This window comes from Stegodyphus dumicola, chromosome 8 (assembly GCF_044657685.1).
Source record: "Stegodyphus dumicola isolate Sdum_Otavi_A_Nest chromosome 8, ASM4465768v1".
Classification (NCBI taxonomy): Eukaryota; Metazoa; Arthropoda; class Arachnida; order Araneae; family Eresidae; genus Stegodyphus; species Stegodyphus dumicola.
The window spans coordinates 8,587,386-8,608,650 of record NC_140775.1 but is presented as its reverse complement, the minus strand read 5'-3'; the positions used below and the strand labels follow the sequence as shown (position 1 = coordinate 8,608,650).

Here is a 21,265-nt window from a genome sequence, read left to right as displayed (position 1 = left end):
GACTTTCTTTGAATTTTCTAGACAAAGTGTACACAATATTGAAATATTTTTATCTTTTTTAAACATTTACATTTTTGATAATTATATTTATGCGAATTCTCTGATTCAAGAACTGTTATATAAAGGATGTTCCATAAAGAACGCAACATACAGATTTATTGATGAAATTAAATAATTAAAAAAGTAGAGCAGAAATGGCGGGAACTTCAAAACTTACTTTCTTTGTGGGCTACCTTACACTAATTATTCAATGTGAAATGCAGTTTTAAAACAATATCATGATATTAATTGAAAATAAAACTGATTTTTAATGATTAAAGTATTATTATTTTTTTCATTTTGTGCAAAAAAAGAATAGACGTGCTTATTACTAAATAATAATAATCCCTGAGGCAGCTTTTTTTTACAGAGCACGCCATTTTTATACAAAGATTTCGTCAACAGATTCCTAAAAAGCGATGTGCCTGTAGAAGATGACACTCGTGTTTATATCTTTGATCTTCCTTACATTCTGGAACTCCCGGTCTTTATGGCTAGCGTAAGCCCCAGGTAAAAAACAAATTTAACTAAATTCACGATCATATCAAGAAAATAATTTATAATTTACCAAGAATGAGTTAAATTTTATATTTATAATTTACCTAGAAAAATTTATTATTTAAATGCTTTCTAAACACTTCATTATTTTTGATAATTTACCAGTCATATTGTGAAAAGGTATTCATAACTTACCAGAAGGTATTTAATATTTAAAACTTTTTTAAATATTAAACGTTTTTAAATTTTTTTTACAATTTACGAAGAAACGATGTTTATAATTACGAAGAATTTTACGCAAAGATATTTAAAATTTATTAAGTCATTCTCATATTATTCATATTTATAATTTTCCGCGAAACATTTGTAGAGTCATTACACTTATTTTGAGGCAGGAGTCATGAAAAATGAACAATGCCTTCGCCGGGACTCGGATCTGGACCTCTCGAATACACGCCGAGTATGCTTCTGTTACACCACGAAGGCATGCAGAAAGGCGGGAGAAAATACCTTATATACACTACCTTTTAAAGAGCGAGTGGGGATTAGGACACTCGATCACCAAATCGTGACGGTGAAGAATTATCATCCATCACCTTTTAGTTCGTTCGCCACTGTAGAGTCATTAGACTTATTTTGAAGCAGAAATAATTAAAAAATGAGAAATGCCTTCGCCAGGACTCAAACCTGGACGTCTCGAAAACACGCCGAGTGTGCTTCCCTTACACCACGAAGGCATGCATAAAAGAGGGTGAAAATATCTTATACATTTGTCGTTCAAAACTTTTTAAACACTTAAATTTTTGAGCTTTTTTTAATAATTTACCAAGAGCATTCTGAAAAAATGTTCATGTTTCATGATTTTTTTTTTTTTAACAATTTACCAAGAATGTCCCCCCATAAAAACGATATTTGCAATTCACCAAAAATGTGTTTATTTTAGTCAATATAAACCTTACGTGTCACTTATATGACTCTTTAACATCCAATATAACATTGGCATATTGTCGCACTGGCATGCTTAAATACACACTTAAAAATATCTTTCTTTCTATGCCATGCCTCATTGTTGCTTTTATTTGCTGCCCATGGTGGTTGCAAAAATAGACCGAAGAACCGTTTATACATTTCTTAATTAAACGTCTTTTACATTTACGCGTTGTTTCATCTGTCTCTGAATTCATTCTTATTTATGTGAATAATAATATATTTCCTTTGTACGATAAATAGCTTGTATACATCTTGTTTATACATCTTTTATTACCTGAATTATTTATCACCTTTTATTTTCGCAGCTCAGGCATATTCTCCGAAAGTCATTTCTTTCTTCTCGTAGAATTTGGAAGTTGTATATTTGAATAGGAGGCAAAGAAGGAAACAAAATTTCCGAAAGGACAGCGTCTTCTAATTATAGAGCCCACCAGCGTCCGAATGGTAAAGTCACTGAACACTGGTAGTTCGACACGAGTTCTATTTCAGACGAACGGGCTGGCTACTTGGGCGTTTCCATATTTCTCTCCATGTGCTGCGTGGATGCCAGCCAGTTAGTTTCCTTATAAAGTCCTCCACGAAGACATGTTTTTCCTTAGGCAGATAGCCTTCGTGTGCTTTGCCATAATCCTCTAACTACATAGATTTGCTGATGGCAAGCGTTTCACTCTTGCGTTTCTATGGCTTTTTGTGCTCATAGTGTTTTAAGTTCAAAAAAATAAACAGGGCCTCAAACGAATTTAGACGAAAACCTCTCTTTATGAAAAATTTAAATCTTTAAAAATGAGTTATTTATGCAAAATGAGCAGCTGAATCACAGAGAATTTATTCTATTTTTGACCAAGTCCCACACACCGCAGAAGAGCAAAGCTTTGATAAACTATGATAAAGCTGGAATAACCTCTTACAAAACTCAATCAGCGAATCATTTTCGTTTGTATAGACCAATTATTATGCTAAATAACTTCATTTGTTTATTATTAAACTGCGCTAAATTATTTTTCTCATTCACAATTGTAATTTAAGTGTAAGATTTCCATTAAAGTTGGTATTATTTTGCTTCAAAAATTTCAATCACTTGCATTTCAGGATAGTGGCCAATTACATATCTTTTCACGCTGTCTATTTCTACTCCGATTACCTAACCAAGGAGCTTCAAGATGCAACCCAGTACTTTGATAAGGAAATGGGTTCCGTGTATAATACGACAGAAGAGAAATTTTGCCTGAAGGCGGTCAAGATTCTGATGTCCGACGCTGTTGGGAGGCTCTACGTGGATCACCATTTCCCAGCGCTCATGAGATATCACGTAAGTTTATGAGGAACATTTCTAAGTAAATTTGCATTTATCTATAATCCTTGATTATTATTTTAATCAAATTAAAATAAAATTTCGAATAGTAAACTATATGAGAGACTAAAGAGGATGATTCTCTTTCATTTTCTCATAAAATGTGATATTTATTAATCAGAAATAAATAAATACAGTGGAACCTCTAGATACGAGTTTAATTGGTTCCAGCATTGAGCTCGTGTAGCGAATTTCTCGTATCTAGAAACAAGCTTCCCCATTGAAAATAAAGGAAATCCGGTTAATCCGTTCCGCTCCCCCAAAAATACCAACATAAAAATCAATTTTTCAAATAAATAATACTGGTAAATAATATTACCGTAGTTTACCTTTATGATAGCTTCCGACACCGACCACCTTTTAATTGCTTTTTGTTAATCCACACCAACAACAGCACCTCATCATCTTCTAGGAGTTTTGGATGGTGCTTGGAAACAACGGTAACTCCTTTGGCTGCATCAAATTTCTTCCTGCTTCCTTAGAATAGTGTAGATCGTCGATGTCGAAAGGCGGTAAGCCAAGTCTGTCACTCTTACACCACGCTTATGTTTATCTATGATTTCTTTTTAAATTTTGATGGTCATGGCTTCCTTATTTTTCTTTCTTGATCTGAGGCAAAAATCTTCTTGGGAGGCATCTTGAAATAATTATTTTCGCCTTAAATTTAATAAACAATTCACTCGCAAGCGCACAAACATGTAGATCAAGGAACACTGAGTGATCTGACGAGGGGATTTCCCGAGTCGAGCCGGATCAGAAAATGGCGCCACGCATGTCAACAGCCTGACTTACTGCTCGTTACTCGAGTCAATGCTCGTATTCAGAGACAAATGTTTCGCTCATACATTTCTCGTATCTCGAATTTCTCGCCTATAGGGGTGCTCGTATCTCGAGGTTTCACTGTCTGTTAGTTTTTCAAGTTTTATTATAGTTTTCCTCGATAGATGGCACTACGTTCGTAGTTGCTTTGTTCCGCCCAATGCATTTGGTACAAAAACGACCGTAGCTCCACTCATTTTTACCAAACGTTTTGATTCTGAAGAAGAGGGACCTCTATCGGATCACTCTCAAAAATGATAGAGTTCCATTCAAAAGCTACTCCAAAATAAGTTTGCTTTTTTGCCTAACTTAAAGCACTTATTTTAAAAACTTTAATTTAAAAAAATATTTATTATGTTTGAAATAAAAGGAACAGATATAAAATTAGTAAAGCAACGACTATGTGTTTGGTGTAGATTTAGTCAATAACTCAATCGATTTCGACAGGAAACAGGTACAAGTCCCTTTTCATTGGAAGCAAAGAAATCTGCAACTCTGATTTTTGTTTTTAAGAAAAAGATTTTAGAAAGCTTTTTAATTTTCAATTTCTTTTCTAGATTACGAAGATGGTAGATATGATAAGATTAGCGTACAGTTCAACTTTAGATCAAAACTTGTGGATGGATAAGCAAACACTTCTTTACTCCTTAGTAAAAGTAAGTAGGTTTCCCCTTTAATAAATCCAGCTCCCTCTGTGCTTGGAATCTTAATCTGGCCATATTAATTAATGAGCAAAACATAAGAAGTTCTAACTTTCTGCGATGTTGAATATTTATCACTAGTGTCTTGTAATGTATCATCACACAATCTTTCATTTACATTGCAAAGAATTATTGCATTTTTCCTTGTTATAATGTAAATGGTTACCAAATCGAGGTGGCAAATGGAAGATCCGTTGTTTCAACCGCAACGAGTTCTTAGTTGATTTATTTCCTCCAAAGAGCTTAATAGTATTGTAAATGCTTAATAGCCTTATAAAGTCTAATAGAGTTCTTATAAAAGCCTAATAGTCATATGAACGCCTACTAGTCTTATAAAGCCTGCAGTAGCGCCTGAATTAAAATACGATGGAGAATAACATACCACCACAAGGATTGATTTGTTCGACTGAACCCCATGCCATTCTTCAGTCCCTTTAAAGTAGGGGAGACTATAAGAAATTATCAAATTTTTTCGAGTATGTTATGGAAGTATAAGTATCCATTATTCAAATCTCGGTGAGGCCACAATTGATTCATAACGCTTACTGTTATTCAGGGTTTTCAAGTAACCGATACCACCTTTCGGCTTGAAAATCGGAGATAAGTTTAGATATTTCCTTTAAAATTTAGAAGTCTCTTTGTGTCTGCTTCGAGAGTAAGTTTCCGCATTTTTTTCCCTTGTCCTATTTTTTATTCTTGATTTAATTCAGGACGTAGCTAGGCAGAGTAATTGTATTAAAGCGAAGAACAATGCCATATTGTAATCTGAGATTTAAAGACGAGACTGGGTTTAGTATTTACAGAATTTGTGTTGATGTCTGTGAGTAATCTGATGTATTGAGATTAGTAAGTTTTCTTTCTGGAATAACGTGGCACCAAATACAGCCCAGACAGATTAAATTGTATTGGAAGATCATGTGTTTAGTTCTTCGATTATTTCAATTTAGGCCGAAGTTTTTAACCAAAGCTATATCGTCAGGGTTTTGATAAAGCTGATACCTGGTAAGCGGCGAAGGTCCTACACATTTTGTACAATTTCGGTTTGCAAAATTTAGTGAAGTCCATCTATTACTGTTAACACTACCCGACTTCTATGAATGATGCTTCTCATTTAAATTCTCAGTTATGAATATAGGGCAGTTTGCTTGAGTCAGCATTGAGAGACCATGGTTGCTGAAAACATCTGACGGAGAACTGATGCGGAAATAAAGCAATGCGATTTTGTTTGTCCTCCTAGAAAAACCCCGGCAGGTTTCAGTGGTGGTCGAATTGAATAGAGGACAGCATGTGAATTTAACATGTGTCCTGTGAGTCATTGCGATACCATTGCCTGATGTAGTACGCCTTATATAATCTCTCAAATTTTTAAAACAAAGAAGTCGAAATATATCATTTGATCGAAGATATTGTTTATTAATCAATAGTAAGTTAAGCATATTCACATAATGTGTGGTTTCGAAGATTTACTTTTTAGTGCCATTTGCATAAGAAGGCGAGATTTGAGTTTCGATTCATTGCTGTTGGGTTAGGTTGAAAAGCAGAATGATTACAGTTGCAAATGGCATTACAAAGCTCTAACCAGCACTCGAGGAATGGGTGAATGCTTCAATTCCTACTTCAGTTTTATCTATTAAAGAACCGGTATTTTTAATTTTTGAAGAATTCTTTGATTTTCATGAAGATTTCCTTGAGGGTTTGAAAGACATTTTAGTCCTCTGACTAGTCGTCTCCGAGAGAATCTGTGACTGGTTAGAAATTGTTTGGCTCACTATTCGGTAATTGGGATGATCGTATCTTTAGTGACTGGGCTTCATTTCTCTTTTGCGTCAAAGACGGCAAAATCAGAAGTTTTGTCGCTAAATTCCTTACGACCAGAGCTATTTGTTTCTATTTTTTCCAATTTTTTTCTCACTTTATCATATCAATGTTCCGCTTTCTTAGTAAGATGGGTTACGAAACTTTTTATGTGTTAATTATATTTATTAAATATAACGTTCTTCTCACTTTCGCCGCATAAACTTCAATTCAACGGCAAAATCACAAAATATTTAAAAGTAGCATATCATTAGAATTCCCGATAAACTATTACAGGTTACCATAAATATTTTTATACTGGCTATCTTATTTTTTTAGACACCAGCCTAAAGTAGTTAATATAAAAAATAAAAAGCATATGATGGTTTTAATGAATCCAGCTAGTGTGCTTCCATAAAAATAATGAATATTTCTAATTAGATATTTCATGATTTTAATATATGTTTATTTAAATCAATCATATTAAAAATTAAGAAAAACATATTCTTAAGAACTGTGTTTATTGTTTTTAAATCGCTTAATTTAATACCCAATAATCTTCCATAATAGCTTTGAAAGTATCTCATGCTTTACTAAATGGCAACACGCTGTGCGTAGGAGATAAAAGTAATTTACCTCTCACCAGGCCAACACATTGCTTTCATATAGTCCATACCTTACATTTATCAGAATGGCTACAGTCTCGCGCTTTGGAGATAAAAAATGTTTTATACTCTACAGTGATGTCAATACTCGTTGTCGAAACGTTGAATTTGTTAATAAAAAATCATTAAAGTTTTACAAGATATTAAAAAAGAAATAATAAAACAAATTCGAAATTCAAAATTCTGGCTTCCAGGTGCACGTGTTCGGGTGGAGGATACTTTTATCAACCTTGATACCTCTAGATACTTTTTTCCCCTACAGGAAGAGATGCATACAGATTCTTCATGACTTAATTTCTTTAAAAATAGTGGAGGGTGGTAATATTTGTTGACAACGCTTTGAAAAGTGATATGCCGTATATAATTAACAAACGCAAAATTCCATTTACAGACTAACAGCTTTTTAGACTAATAATCTGAAAAATTTCATTAATAATTAGATGCTTATCAATTCAGTTATTTCATATTAATATTTTTGATATTATTTTAATTCTGCTGGTGCTGGAAATTATAATCTAACTTCAAGTATCGTTGTATTTAGAAATTTCAAATTTTCATTAAAATTTTGCTTCAGACGAATGTTTTGCGTTCATGCCTTTCTTAAAAAATCATTTCATTTCCGCAGCTGCAGAGTATTCAATCCATGATAGGCCACGAAGGGTGGATTAACAATAATGCACTCCTAGACAAGTACTATGAAAAGGTAAGAAGCAATTAATGCATCTTATGTCATTACATCTGCATGTGACATAAAATAAAAGACGCTGCATGCTTTTCCATTATGCTCCTCGCAGATTTCGATTGCAGCGTCACTAATTTGCATACTGCAGTTTTATTGAGCAATTCTTATTTGACGACATATTCAAATTTTATATGGATCTGCTTATTTTTGAATGAGTTATCGCTATTTTTGTGATTTTTACCTTAATTTTTGGAAACCAGTGTATGTTATACAACCTGCAGAATGTTGGGATGCTAAGGTTCTAATGAATTTCGTAAAAATATCTATCAAAAAATGGGCACTCATGTATCCAAGCCCTTTTAGAAATAGGAAACGAGCTTATTGAACATTATTGAGACACATACACATGTTAAGAATAGTATTAGGAACATAATTGTCATTACAATTAATATTATTTTGTTTCCACCACTGAAAATTTCGCATAAAAAATTACAAGAATATCGACTGGATGTGTTTCTCTCGTGATTTTCCTTTAACACACAGAGAAAGGAATTCGATGCCATTAGGTTAGGAAATCCTAAGAATGAAATGCCCAAGAAGCGCTATTAAAAAGCATTACATCTTACCCATGCAGTGCGTCACCGTTTTGCTGAAAAGAATTTACAGAGACATGTCACCATATTACAGCGAACTATATTAAATTTTCATGCGCGTCCTCAAATCTGCATTAATTGTGATGGGCCGTTTGTGATTGATTATGGCAAAGCACACAAGAGCTATCTGCCTTGGGAGGAAATTCTTATAGAAACTGTTAGAAAGTCTTACACTCTGAATTCGAAATAGTATCCGACTCCAAAGGAGTGTTATCCCACCCCCCTCTAATGCCAAAATGGCACCAACCTCGAAGGAGCGACTTTTCGCTCTCGTAAAAAGCGGTCCCTTCTCACACACACAAAAAAAAATGAGTGACCCTTTCTTTGTTCGCTCTACTAGATAGCGAAATATCGCCCGATATTCGGGTGAAACCACACACATTACAAGGAGTTATAATACTCTGCTCACTCCTTGACGATGCGATTTTTATATACTTATTTTATGTTTATTTTATTTGCAAACTGAAAATTGGTATTTGCTGTATGTAAAGTTTATGGCTGAGGTAAAGTTTTAGATTTCTGATTAATATTATATCTTGAAAAAAAATTGTACACTACTTTTTAACATGCTATTGTGATTTTAAATATCTGACATATATACATCTGTTTAGATTTGCTACCTCTGTACTTAAAAAAACATTTACTGGTGATTGAGAAGATTATGAATCAAAGTAGACCATCACTGAAATAAAAAGTACAGTTTAACCTTTTAACTGTCATGCCCGAGATTATCTCGGGCACAGTACTGGTGTTCGAAAATGTCACGCCCGAGTATTTCTCGGGGTAATTTTTTTTTTTTTTTTTTTTTTTGAGTGCATCGTATTGTCATACCCGAATATATATCGGGAGATGTTTATTTCGGCTACATTTGGTTTTTACAATAAAAAAAATTTGACAATTTGTGTACCCAAATCATCAAAATAACTTGACAGTTAAAGGCTTAAAGATAATCACATCTTTAGAACGGAATTGTTAGAAATAGCTAGGAAGATTGTTTCTAAGATTTAACACATTCCTTTTACACATGGGGAAACGCTTGAGCTTAACCAATGGCCAGTACAATTAAGTTTCACCATTAATTCCGTCCATAATGATGATATCACGAGGCTTGAAATTTGTTTACATTCAGAAATTACTAGAGTTATTTTGTTCGTTAAGAAAAACTATTCGCGACAGAGATAATGACTCACATTTTAGATAAATAGGTTTGTTGAGTATCCTCTCATTGATTCACGTGTAAATGAACCAGTATTTAAGTATTTTCTGCCGACAGCAGAATGCAAACATCCTGCAATATGACATGATCATTGCAGGAAGTTATCATCATTGCATGCACCCCTACATCCCCATTTAAATGCAATGCATCCAAATGCCCTATTTATGTTTAACACCGCTTCGTTTTGAGCATTATATTATATGAACATATCCTGAGAGTTAGAAAAGACGTTAGAGCATAGTTTGAGTCATGATATTTGCATTTTAAAATCCCTTTCATATATATAAGTTTGCAAATGAAAGGACATCAGACATGCTTTGCGTATTTGATGTATACATATGATGATTTGTATAAGTGTATGTTGTACTAATTTAATTAACCTTTTTTAATTATAAACGACATTACAGTTATTTACGCGTCATTGTAGTTTTCTTTAAAAATATTTGTATTAAAATATAGAAATTTTCATCTGAAAATTTCTTAAATTGAATTTCAGCGCTTGTACCAAAATTAGGTATTAAGCATTTGCTTTTTAAAGCGACAGAAATTTTACTTATTTGAAAAAATATTTAGCAAAATACGTTATTAAAAACTATTCAGATATAAGGTGAATGATATGCCTGAATACATAAACAGCTGATTTCCAAACGGCGTAAAGAAGAAAAGTAGGAAATTAACCTATACAAAATTCTTTAACAAACCGAACTGACAACAATATATAAATGTCCCAAAGAAATACAGCGTGGCCAGAAAGTCCCCTTACACGTGTAATTATTTCATTGTAACTTTAATAACACTTACAGCTATTTGTCCAAAACGTCCGTATGTGCACCACCATTATCGCTACAAAGTTTGATAAGCCTGAATGTCCTCCGACTCATTCGCCAAGATGGGATTCCAAGATGTGACACCGGAGCTACTTTAGTAGCTCCAGTGTCACATCTTGGAAGGCTTCAATCCCACTTGCCCGCAGAGTATTATTGTCCACTTACCGCATCTTCCTGACGTACGATTTGATGATCCCTGATAGGACACTGTCTGTGGTGAATCCAAAACAGTTCCCAGGTGAAAAGCTTTCTTCTCCCCCCCGCTATCAAAATCTGACTGCTTGAGGGCACCTTAACGACCCGTTCACGAAACCTGTTTATCACCTGTGTCATATTTTCGTTCCTGTGCTTCGTTGATGAACTCAAACACTTGTCACTATGCGCTTCTCCAAAGTGAAGTCGTTGATATCTATTACTGTTATTCACCAAGCACAGAAAGGCGAGACAATGAAATGGTCAATGCACAAACATTATTCTTCCTCCCTGGGCAGTTGCGCTTCAGTGACGTTGAAATTCATGTGAGGAGCCATATCAATGACCATATCAATGACCAATCAATGACCATATCAATGACCAATCAATGACCATATCAATGACCAATCAATGACCATATCAATGATCAGCCATATCAATGACCAGGATGGGAGGTTCAGATCTGAAGTATCTTACCTCTTACAGTGTTACATGCATTTATTTCGGGTGTTAATGGGACTTTCTTGCCACAATATATTTATCGCACTGAGTAAGACCGTGCGCCCTATATAATAAAAATCACGTTTATCATACTGTTTGTCAATGAAAACTGAGAGAGTTTTAAATTAGTTTTGTAATTTCATCTGTCTAATAATCGGTATTATTTCGTTAGTGACTGTCAAGAGAAAGGTTTCTTTACCAACCAAGAAATGTTGTCAAAGGCTGTTGCTAAAAAAAAGAAAATGTCGTCAGACGTCGTTTTGAAGACATCCAATATAGATAAAAACTGTATGATTTCGGTATTTTAATCCATTACCTGGGCAATTAGACCATTAAATCCAACTTGAACACAAGCACATTTATGCATGACAAATATATGCATTTCGAGTTATTAAATGTATGTAGTGCAGCACATAAACTATTGAGTACGAAAGTTGACGAAAATAAATTTCTCAGTATTACTCGTAACTGCTCGTAACTTTGAATATAGAAGTCGTATGATTAAGCTGCATATAGAATTTATTGAAAATAAATACTTTTTTCCCCAATTCATATTATTTTTGTGGCGTAAAAATATGCAGCAAGTATCAACGTCAGTTAACAAAAAGACAAAAAAGTATAAACCGTTGCTATCTAAAAAGCATCATTTACCTCAGTAGTTTGATTGGCTTCTTAAGGGGTGTTACTAGTGGCAAAATACCAATATAATAAATATTTTTAGTTTATTAAAAGTTTATCTTCTGTAACAGGTTTTAGACTTCAACGAGGAAGACTTTTTCGAAGCTTCGATCAATCTTGCTTCCATAATTAATGATGAAAAATATTCACGCTGGAATAAAACAGCTACAAGGAATGACAGGTAAGTAAGGATTTAAGACTTCTTCTTCACGTGAAAAAAACATTTGATAAAATGTATCATTCCAAAGTCATCAACTACGATAAAAAAGCAAAAATAATAAAGATACTTACGTATTATTCCGTGGACCGTGAAACTGTAACCATACAGCGCAATTTAGCACCAATTTATAGATAAGCTTGACGTTACAACACATTCATAGCATCTGCACTTACGTTTGATATACCCGTAACTGATTTTTATCAACAAGAAAATAAATAAATTGTTATTACTGTAAGCTTTCATTGCATTCTGAAAAACAAAGTAGTTCGAAGGCTGTAGAATCCCATTTTTTACGTTTTTCTGGTTTATTTACAGCTGGTCGAAAGAATTAACGTTTGTTAAGTGGGAAAAAAGAACAGCTGGATATGGCGGACAAAACACGTAATACATTGGAACCATATGATATCAGAAACTGAAAATTTTGAAATATCCTGGACAATTTCTGTCATCTGAGAGTCAAAACTATTATAATTTTATTTTTTCATAACGAGTATAAAACTTTCCTAAATATAAATACAGGAATCGGGAAATCGTATTAAAAGTTAGTTTTCATTTTTGAATCCATTTATCGAAATTTAATTTATTTTAAATTGCCTAAACATGAATATTTTCGGCACAAAACACTACTGTAATTAGAAGTATATGAATAAGAGCAACGATTTCGAAAATAAAGGCTAAGTAAAGGGGTATATGTACATATATGGTAAACTTTCGATGATGTAAATGACTTGCTGATTCTCAAACTGCGCGCATAAAGCCATGTAGATATGGAAACTTGCAGGCAGACGTCGCCGAATTCGACATAATTTTATCGTTTGGATAAAACAATTCTGGAGGCATAAAACTTGCTTCACACGTTATGAGTGCAGAATGCACCCCACAGTTTTAAAACTTAGCCCCTCTTCAAAGAACGGAACGTAGAGCAACCCGAGCAGCGAGTGCAAGACGCCTTGGAATTTATAGTAATTTTTTTCTTTAATCTGATTGGTCAAGAAATATACGCAGTTTAAAAGGTTAAGATGAAATAATGCGGAATTAGTTTTCAGATATGACGCAGTTTCCAAAAAGCTGTATTACTATTTTCAGAATAGAGACGGGGGAGTGCCCAAATTAAAAATAGGAATTAAGAGACTATTTCTGATTTAAATTATAAGTCAGAATTACATATTTTTTTAATCTTACATATATTTATATATTGTGTGTTTTTGTGTGTTGTGTTTAGTATTTTTGATTGCAATAAAAAAAGGGGATTCCCAAGTAGATGTTAAAGCAGTCCCATATACAAAACTCCGCTTTCTACGGCTAATCTTTTTTGAATTATGCGACATACATTGATACATACGTATGTACTTACGTACAGACGTAACGAAAAAATTCCTTTTGAATCCATTTTAATCCCTTTTACAATCCGTTTTGGAAAAAGAGAGTCCTTTATTCTGTGTGTACGTATCGGCGTGAATCGAAAAATATTCCGAATGGATTCGGGATTGCTCAAAACGAATATTTCCTTTGAAATATGATACCTGCAGGTTTTCGCGATCACAATACTTTGTTTACTTCTTTCAAGGAAGTTAAAATGAGAAATATTTTGAATTTAGTGAATTCCTCCCCCTGATTACCTGCTTATGATTCTAAAGTAGTAAAACTTCATGAATATATTAATAACCTATTTTTGCACTTTTAAAACTTATAAATTACTAGTGTGAAAATTCTTTCGGTACAACAAACATAAAAAAATTATAAATTTAACACACTACTAAATCACACACACACACACACACACAAAAACAAAAAAACAAAAAAAAAAAATCATAAAATGGCATAGAGGGAAAAAATCTACTTCGAATTCTTTCAATTTATTTTTTAACTGCTCCTTCAATGAAAATTGAAAATCACAAATTTTGGATTAAATATCTCGATCAATTTCTACACTACTGGAATCAAACTTTTTGTGTTCTATTTTTTATGAGCAGTGTAACATTTTCCCAAATATCGGGACTGAAGGAATGTATAAAATGTTAGATTTCGTAATTTTTTGTAAAATTGGTTTCTTTTAATTCGGAAATACCAAAATATGAATCTTTGCGTCATTTAAAATATTTTTGTAACTGGAAGTATGTGTCTAAGAGTAACGATTACTAAAATAAAGGTCGGGTAATTACTTTTGAGGACACGGTGTATATTTAAATATTATGCAGTTTTTCACAACAGTTTACCAATACAAATTTTATTTATCCACAGCGATTCTATCAGCCCTTTCACAGTGAATGCATTCTATTCGCCGCGAAGCAACTATATGAGTAAGTATGCTAAAGTTTGTGCATTTTCTTTCTCGCTTTAAAATTACTGAGATTCATAAAATCATTATAAAATTTTATTTTATCTACGTAACTATAGTTTGAATTTGTAAAAGTAAAATTATGCAATTACAGGATCATACTATGTACATGAATAGTGTTAAATAGCTGAACTTTTTTCATTAGTTAAAAATGATTTATTCTTATCAGTGCACAATTTTTTTAAAAGAGGAATTTTATCTTTCATTAAAATTGTAAGTGATCTACAGTTCTTGAAAATTATGTCCTTACTTAAATGTAGGAGCTGCAAGAATAGAATCCAAGGAGACTGTTAAGCTAGAATTAAATTGCCTTAACTTAAAAGCAGTTAAGTATTGACAGAAGTCTATTGACAGAAACTTTCCACTTATTATTCTTGACCTACATTTAAAAATACCGCCTCTCAACGCCACAAAACGCACTCTATCGTGTATTTGTTTATAAGCATTCTATTTCATTCCTTTCTTTCAATTGATTAGCTAAAAAACTCCCCGTGTGTATTTATGTGTGTATTTAATTATGGCAAAGCACACGAAAGCTATCTGCCTAAAGGGAGGGATGCCTTCGTGGAAGACTTTCCAAGGGAAACTGGCTCGTATACACGTTACACATGGGGAAAACCACGAAAACGCCCCCCCCAAAAAAAACTTCCCCGAATTTTACAGAAGTTCAATTTTTCGTCTCGTTTTTTTCTTTCTATCAATAAATTTTGATAGTTAAAGACCCCTTCTCAGATATGAACTCTTGGTGATATATATAGTGAGTTCATATCTGTATATCTTGTCATTTATGTACGTTGACCAAACTACGAAGGCCTTAAGATTTCGCGGCCCACCAGCGGCCGAGCTGTAAAGACGCTGAACACTGGTAGTTCGGTCCGAGGTTCGAATCCCGCGAACGGGCTGGCTGCATGGGCGTTTTCGTCGTTTTCCCCATGTGTAACGTGTATACGAGCCAGTTTCTCTTAGAAAGTCTTCCACAAAGGCATCCCTCGGTTTAGGCAGATATCCCTTGTGTGCTTTGCCATAATTAAATAATCCAATCCAATCCAATCCTTAAGATTTCGCGCTATAGAATACGAAGCTTAGTTAGGAAAAAAAAAATAAACCCATATATCCTCTGTTACCCAGCACTGTTGGTCAAAAAATCACATTTTCGGTTTTTGAGTCGGAATTAATCAAAATCCATCTTGCGTTGGCAAATTAGATTTTCTAGAGGCGTTTCACATTGATAAAAATCTTTCAGCTTTAGTTAATGATCCAAATTCCAAACCGACCTAGCTCTTAGCTTTTAAGGATATTATTTCATAACGGCTTTCATTTTTTATCAATAGATGACGCCAGTAGCTTTATTTTCATATTTTAATAGAACTCTCTCGAATTTTCTGCGCTGGCGGTGCTTTGTCATTTTCACTGCTTCAGTTGAAGAAGGTTTTGTTTTCAAACCTTCGAAACTAGTACTGCAAATTTTTGAAAATTACCTGTGATTCTTGTTGCTTCAGCATCTCTAATAAGATTTTATATTTATAAAATAAATATTGTGGACTTTTAACGAAGCACATGTTTTTGAGCATATTCTATGTTTGAAAAATGCTTTTTGTTTATAGGTTTGTCATTTTTTAAGTTATGCTTCTTTTCTTCCAATTAATTCGTAAGCTGTGTAATAAACATATCACATTTGTTTTAAATGTCTTCTTTACTCACTGGCGTTTGCCAGAGGGGGTTCGATCCGAGTGACATATTTTTAAGGGCATCATTTTTGCTTGAAACATTGTTTTTATAGATATTAATCAAGTGGATCATGAGGGCAGATGAAGAATAATTAGATTCTAAGTTGCCATACGAAATTATATTGAGGAGAAAAAGAACTTTTATTTCGTGTAAAGTATTCAAAGAAATCACCACGTGATTTCAACAGTTACATATTTTTGTTAGACCATTTTGTTATTTTTGTTCCGGCGTATCTTCTGAATAGAAATTAGGAATATCAACTAAATTGTGTTCTATACAGTCTCCCACGCTAAAGATAAAAACGTGTTTTTTTTTTTTTTTTTTTTTTTTTCCTTACAGTTTTGGCATTATTCATAAAGAAGAATTCCTCTTTAGAGAAGAAGTATTTTAGAGTTTTATTTCCGTTATTGCTAGGGAAATTGAAATAAGATTGTCGAAAAGCCGTCCTTAAGGATTATTGCAATGCATTCTAAAACACAATCTTTTGAACAAAGTTCCAAATAGTGTAATATTAGTATTAACTTTCCTCTTGATTATTGTAAGTATTGCTAGGTGTGAGAAGAATTTTCTAAAAAAAAACATTTAAGAAGTATTTAAAAACTAAAAATGTATATTTTGCTTTTAAGAAATCTTTCTTTACTGTCTATCAGTAAGACAATCAAACAGATCTGTAGAATGTTATTGATGGTTTAGCGAACAAAGAAAACAAGCTAAATAATAACATAATTTTGAAATGTTCGAATTAAAGTTTTTCTTCAGAAATAAGCACTAATCTATTTCCATACATGCCATTTTGACATTTTTTTAGTTTCTTGTTTCTATATCAAAAGGGGTGGCAAATTCAGGACAGCCTCGGGCGGCGAACTCAGGGACCGCCTGGGGTGGCGTTAGTTCTGACTAGGCTACTTTCTTGACTCAGGTGAGGGAGTCGCGAAATCACAGCGTAGCACTTGTGAAAAGCATTCAATCATACACGGAAGGGAGATATGCCTTCGTGGAGGACTTTCTAAGGGAAACTGACTCGTAATAATACGTTACACATAGCAAAATCCACGAAAACGCCCATGCAGCCAGCCCGGTTCGCGTGATTCGAACTTCAGACCGAACTACCAGTGTACATGGACTTTACCGTTCGGCCGCTGATTGGGCCAACTAAAGCTATATATCATATGATTAATGAATGTAGGATTTGGTGTGAACCTTTTCCGAGGAATGGAAATTTTTAATAACAAAGAAATTTGCAGATGAATGATAGTTGTCATAAATTCTACCTTCCGGTAATATCTATTTTTTAGCTCTTATTTTACTATGTCTAGCTGTATCATTTGAAAGCAAATCTTAAAATTTTTTATCACTTGAAATTTAACCATACAGTCTATATTGTTTGAAAGTCCTACAAACTTCTTTTCACTTTATCTTTAGAAACTATATTACCTGAAACTATCTTTGCCTCACTTCAAACTAAATCCTGAAAAGCTCTATCACTTGAACTGATAAAAACTTACACCACATTAAATTCTATCCTATTCATGTTAAAAATGCGTACAATGTGAATTCATGTATATTTTTAAACAGATCTGTTAAGTATATGCTTTTGATTATTATATACTTGTATTTTCAGCTTTACCAGCTGGTATATTTGGTTACCCATTTTATAAATATAACAGGATTGAGTAAGTAACGAATAAACGGTATTTTGTTTTTAGTTTACAATTTTGTTATATGAATTGTAAGGATTATGTTAATTTATTTAATTAACAGTTAATTTTAATTTTATTAACAGTTAAATTTTTAGTTAAACTTCCTTTCCTATCGATTCTAACTTCAACTTACCACTTCCGGCCAGAACGTAGTTTTAGAATCATGTCTGAATGGTAATGAGGAAGAGCGGTATATAAACGCGAAGTTCTACAGTCTTAGTGAGAGAGAGAGATACCAGATATTCTGGCTGCACGGGTCCGCCTCTTTTTAGGCTACTCTCTCGTAAGCTATTATTACGCCGAGCCGTACTTTAGGCCTTTGATAGCTTCGCAGTCAATTAGCGTTAAGGGGACAACTCTGTTAGAATTTTGATAGCTTCGGCTATATCTCTTTAGTTTAGTTTAATTCTTAGTTTCTTAAGTTCAAGCTCAAGTGTCGGCTTTATTGTACAACTCCAAGACGGAGTTTTGTTAAACTTTAATTGGAATAATAAAGGGTTATCTATCCCTTCTATCATGTTGTTTCCTGTCACACGAACTCAAGCGTTTATTCGCTTATCAGTTCTTAAGATTCTTCACTTCCAACAGTAACTTAGAATTACACAGTGGAGAATACTATAGCATCGTTAGAAAATATCGTAAATAATGCTGTTTTCTAAAGATGAGGATATGATACTGGTTTCAAAGAACAATGTATTAAAACATAGTTCTTTTATATGATTAAAACTTTTGACTAAAATAATTTATTAATTATTTGGTCTTTTAATTTAAATTAGATTTATAATTATTGCAAAAAACTTGTTGAAAAATAATTCTGGTAACTGGGTGGTATAATTATTGAGAATGAGTACTGTAGCAGCTCAACCATTAAAAAATAAGAGGAGTATAATAAAAAATAAATAAAATAAAAATAAGTAAAAAAATCCTAGCTATGTGCTATAGCAGCTCAACCATTAAAAAAAGGGGGGAAATAAATAAAAATAATAAGTAAAAAAAATCCTAGCTATGTACTGTAGCAGCTCAATCATTTAAAAAATAGGGGGAAGATAATAAAAAATAAATAAAACAAAAATAAGTAAACAAAATCCAAACAAAATAGGAAAAATAATAAAAATCTGAAAGGTTTCACATTTTAACGGTCATCCAACAGGATTGTTTTAAAGTTTAATGTGGTTTGTCATTATAGATTACCGATTGAGATGTCCCAGGTGGAATACCGAAACATTTTATAGGATATTGCATGACTATACATTTAGACTAACATGCGAACATTATATATCTTCTGTATATTTAAAAAGTGAAAGCATATGTAACGTAATTCTATAAAACCATTTAATGCTTTTAAGTAGATATCTTATGATAAAATTGATGCATGTTTACTTCAATCAAATTAAAAAGTAAAAATTATTTTTAGGAACTGCATCTATTGCTTTTAAATAATTTAATATTTCAATTAAGAACAGACTCAATATGAAATAATAATATCTTATATTTCTCCGAATGGCAACAGACTCTAATGAAAAGTGAAGCAGCACAAAATTCTCGTTTTGAGACTGATAACCATTTCGGGTTTAAAAAGAGGATAAAAGAAGTGAAAAATAAATTTAAAAAATCCTAATAAAATCTGAAAGATTTACGCCCAGAGGTCCGCTTTTTTAACGTTTTATGTGTCATTTTTATTTATTAAATATCAAGTTCTTCGCACTTAAACTATAAAATTCAATTCAACAGCAATATCGCAAAATAATTTTAAAATGAATCTTTAGAATTTCCGATATACAGTCTCCCGCGCTAAAGATAAAAACGTTTTTTTAGTCTAAAGGGATTTGAATCCCGAAGGACTATTAGTTTCGTTTTGGCATTTTGCGTCGGACGGATAAATGTCGGTTCACTTTTCAAACTGTTGCCATAAAATGTTAGAGTCCTGCATTATATTTGAAGAAATTAAATAATGAGAATCTGCGTAAATGTATGTATATTTCTCACATTGTCATAAAATAACGGTACATAGAGTCATCGAATTTTGAATAACGTAATCCTCCAACGAATATGAGCATGTGGAAGACCAAATTTGAAATTTGAAATTTGTTTTATGATCGATTTCCTATTTTTTAAAACTTTGACGAATTTTTGATTAACAAACTCAAGGATTTCAAAGCGAGCAATGGCAACGTTGTGCAGAAAAAACATTTTTATCTCCAGCGCGTGAGTCTCTGTATCGGAAATTCTAAAGATATGCTCGTTTTAAAACTATTTTGCGATATTGCTGTTGCACTGGATCTTATGGTTTAAGTGCGAGGAACATGATATTTAATAAAGAAAGGTAACACACAAAATGTTAAAAAACGCCCCTTTGGACGTAATTTAAAATCTGAAACATTTCAGATTTTTTTTTTTTTTTTTTCATTATTTAATTTTTTCAAATGTAATACAGGACTCTAACATTTTGTGGCAACAGTTTGAAAAGTGAACTGACATTCATAGGAACCCGAAGCAAAACGCCAAAATGAAAGTAATAGTCCTTTGGGACTCAAATCCCTTTGGACTAAAAACTGAAAGCTTTCAGATTTTTTTTTTTTTCCCCGTACAGTATTGGCATTGCTCGATTTGAAATCGTTGAGTTTGCTAATCAAAAAGTCGTTAAAGGTTTACAAAATATGAAATAGATAATAAAACAAATTTCAAATTCCAAATTAGGGCTTCCAGATACTCATATCGGGTGGAAGATTATGTTATTCAAAATTAGATGTCTCTAGGTACCGTTGTTTTATCACAGTGCGAGAAACATAGATACATTTATACAGATTCTTCACTATTTGATTTCTTTAAATATAATACAGGGCGATAATATTGGATGGCAACACTTTGAAAAGTGAAACAACGCTTATCCTGAATAGAAACAAAGTGGCAAAACTAAATTAATAGTTTCTCGGCAAATTGCCCCTTTGGACTAAAATTTAACAAGATAAATCTGAAAGGTTTCAGATTTTAACGGTCGCTCAGAAGGGTTTATTAAACTTTTTCTACATTCTTGCTGAGATCTCAGTCTACCAGTCTGCTATTACACTCACTCCTGCTAACCCGTTTCCTTTTAGCTTTATTATCAAGCATTATTTTCTTCGCACTTACGCCATATACAGTTCAACAGCAAAATTACGAAAGTCTTAAAAGCAGCATGCGTTTGGAATTAGGAAAGAAGTCGTTGGCATACTTTTCTCTCTTTTTTTTTTTTTTTTTTTTTTTCCAGTATTTTCTCAGTTTATCATATCGATGTACAGTTTTCTTAGTAATGTGGCTTGCAGAACATTTTTTGTCTTTTTATTATTTACGTTCTGTGAGTTAAATATTAGTTATGATGTTCTGCTCACTTACGAAACATAAAATTCAAATGAATAGCAAAATCGCGAAATATTTAAAAACAGCATATCTTTATAATTTCCTATACGCAGTTTCGCCCGCTGGAGATAACAATTTTTAATCCGTACCAGTAGTGCCACTGTTCACTTTCAAATCGTTGAATTTGTTAAAATTCATTAAACCTTAACAAAATGCGAAATATAAAATTCTAAATTCAAAATTCTGGCTTCTAGCTGGACATGTTATATATGTTCCATATATGTTTTCCAAGTAATCATGTACTTCAACCTATCAGAGGAGTTGAAAATGATTGCAA

The 21,265-nt window shown here is 32.9% G+C and overlaps 2 protein-coding genes across 3 annotated transcripts in view; one reads left to right on the top strand and one right to left on the bottom strand.

Moving 5' to 3' along the window:
- LOC118182309 (speckle-type POZ protein B-like) overlaps positions 1 to 21,265 on the bottom strand; it is a 79,172-nt gene that overhangs the window by 12,485 nt on the left and 45,422 nt on the right. The gene's annotated exons all lie outside the window — the stretch shown is intronic.
- The window catches only part of LOC118182313 (neprilysin-1-like), a 94,099-nt gene that overhangs the window by 36,238 nt on the left and 36,596 nt on the right, over positions 1 to 21,265 (top strand). Inside the window, exons 9-15 of the mRNA XM_085822895.1 lie at positions 410 to 549; positions 2,617 to 2,836; positions 4,255 to 4,353; positions 7,483 to 7,560; positions 11,678 to 11,787; positions 14,068 to 14,126; positions 17,514 to 17,565. Coding sequence (XP_085679021.1) covers positions 410 to 549; positions 2,617 to 2,836; positions 4,255 to 4,353; positions 7,483 to 7,560; positions 11,678 to 11,787; positions 14,068 to 14,126; positions 17,514 to 17,565 — 758 coding nt within the window. The remainder of the gene's footprint in view (positions 1 to 409; positions 550 to 2,616; positions 2,837 to 4,254; positions 4,354 to 7,482; positions 7,561 to 11,677; positions 11,788 to 14,067; positions 14,127 to 17,513; positions 17,566 to 21,265) is intronic.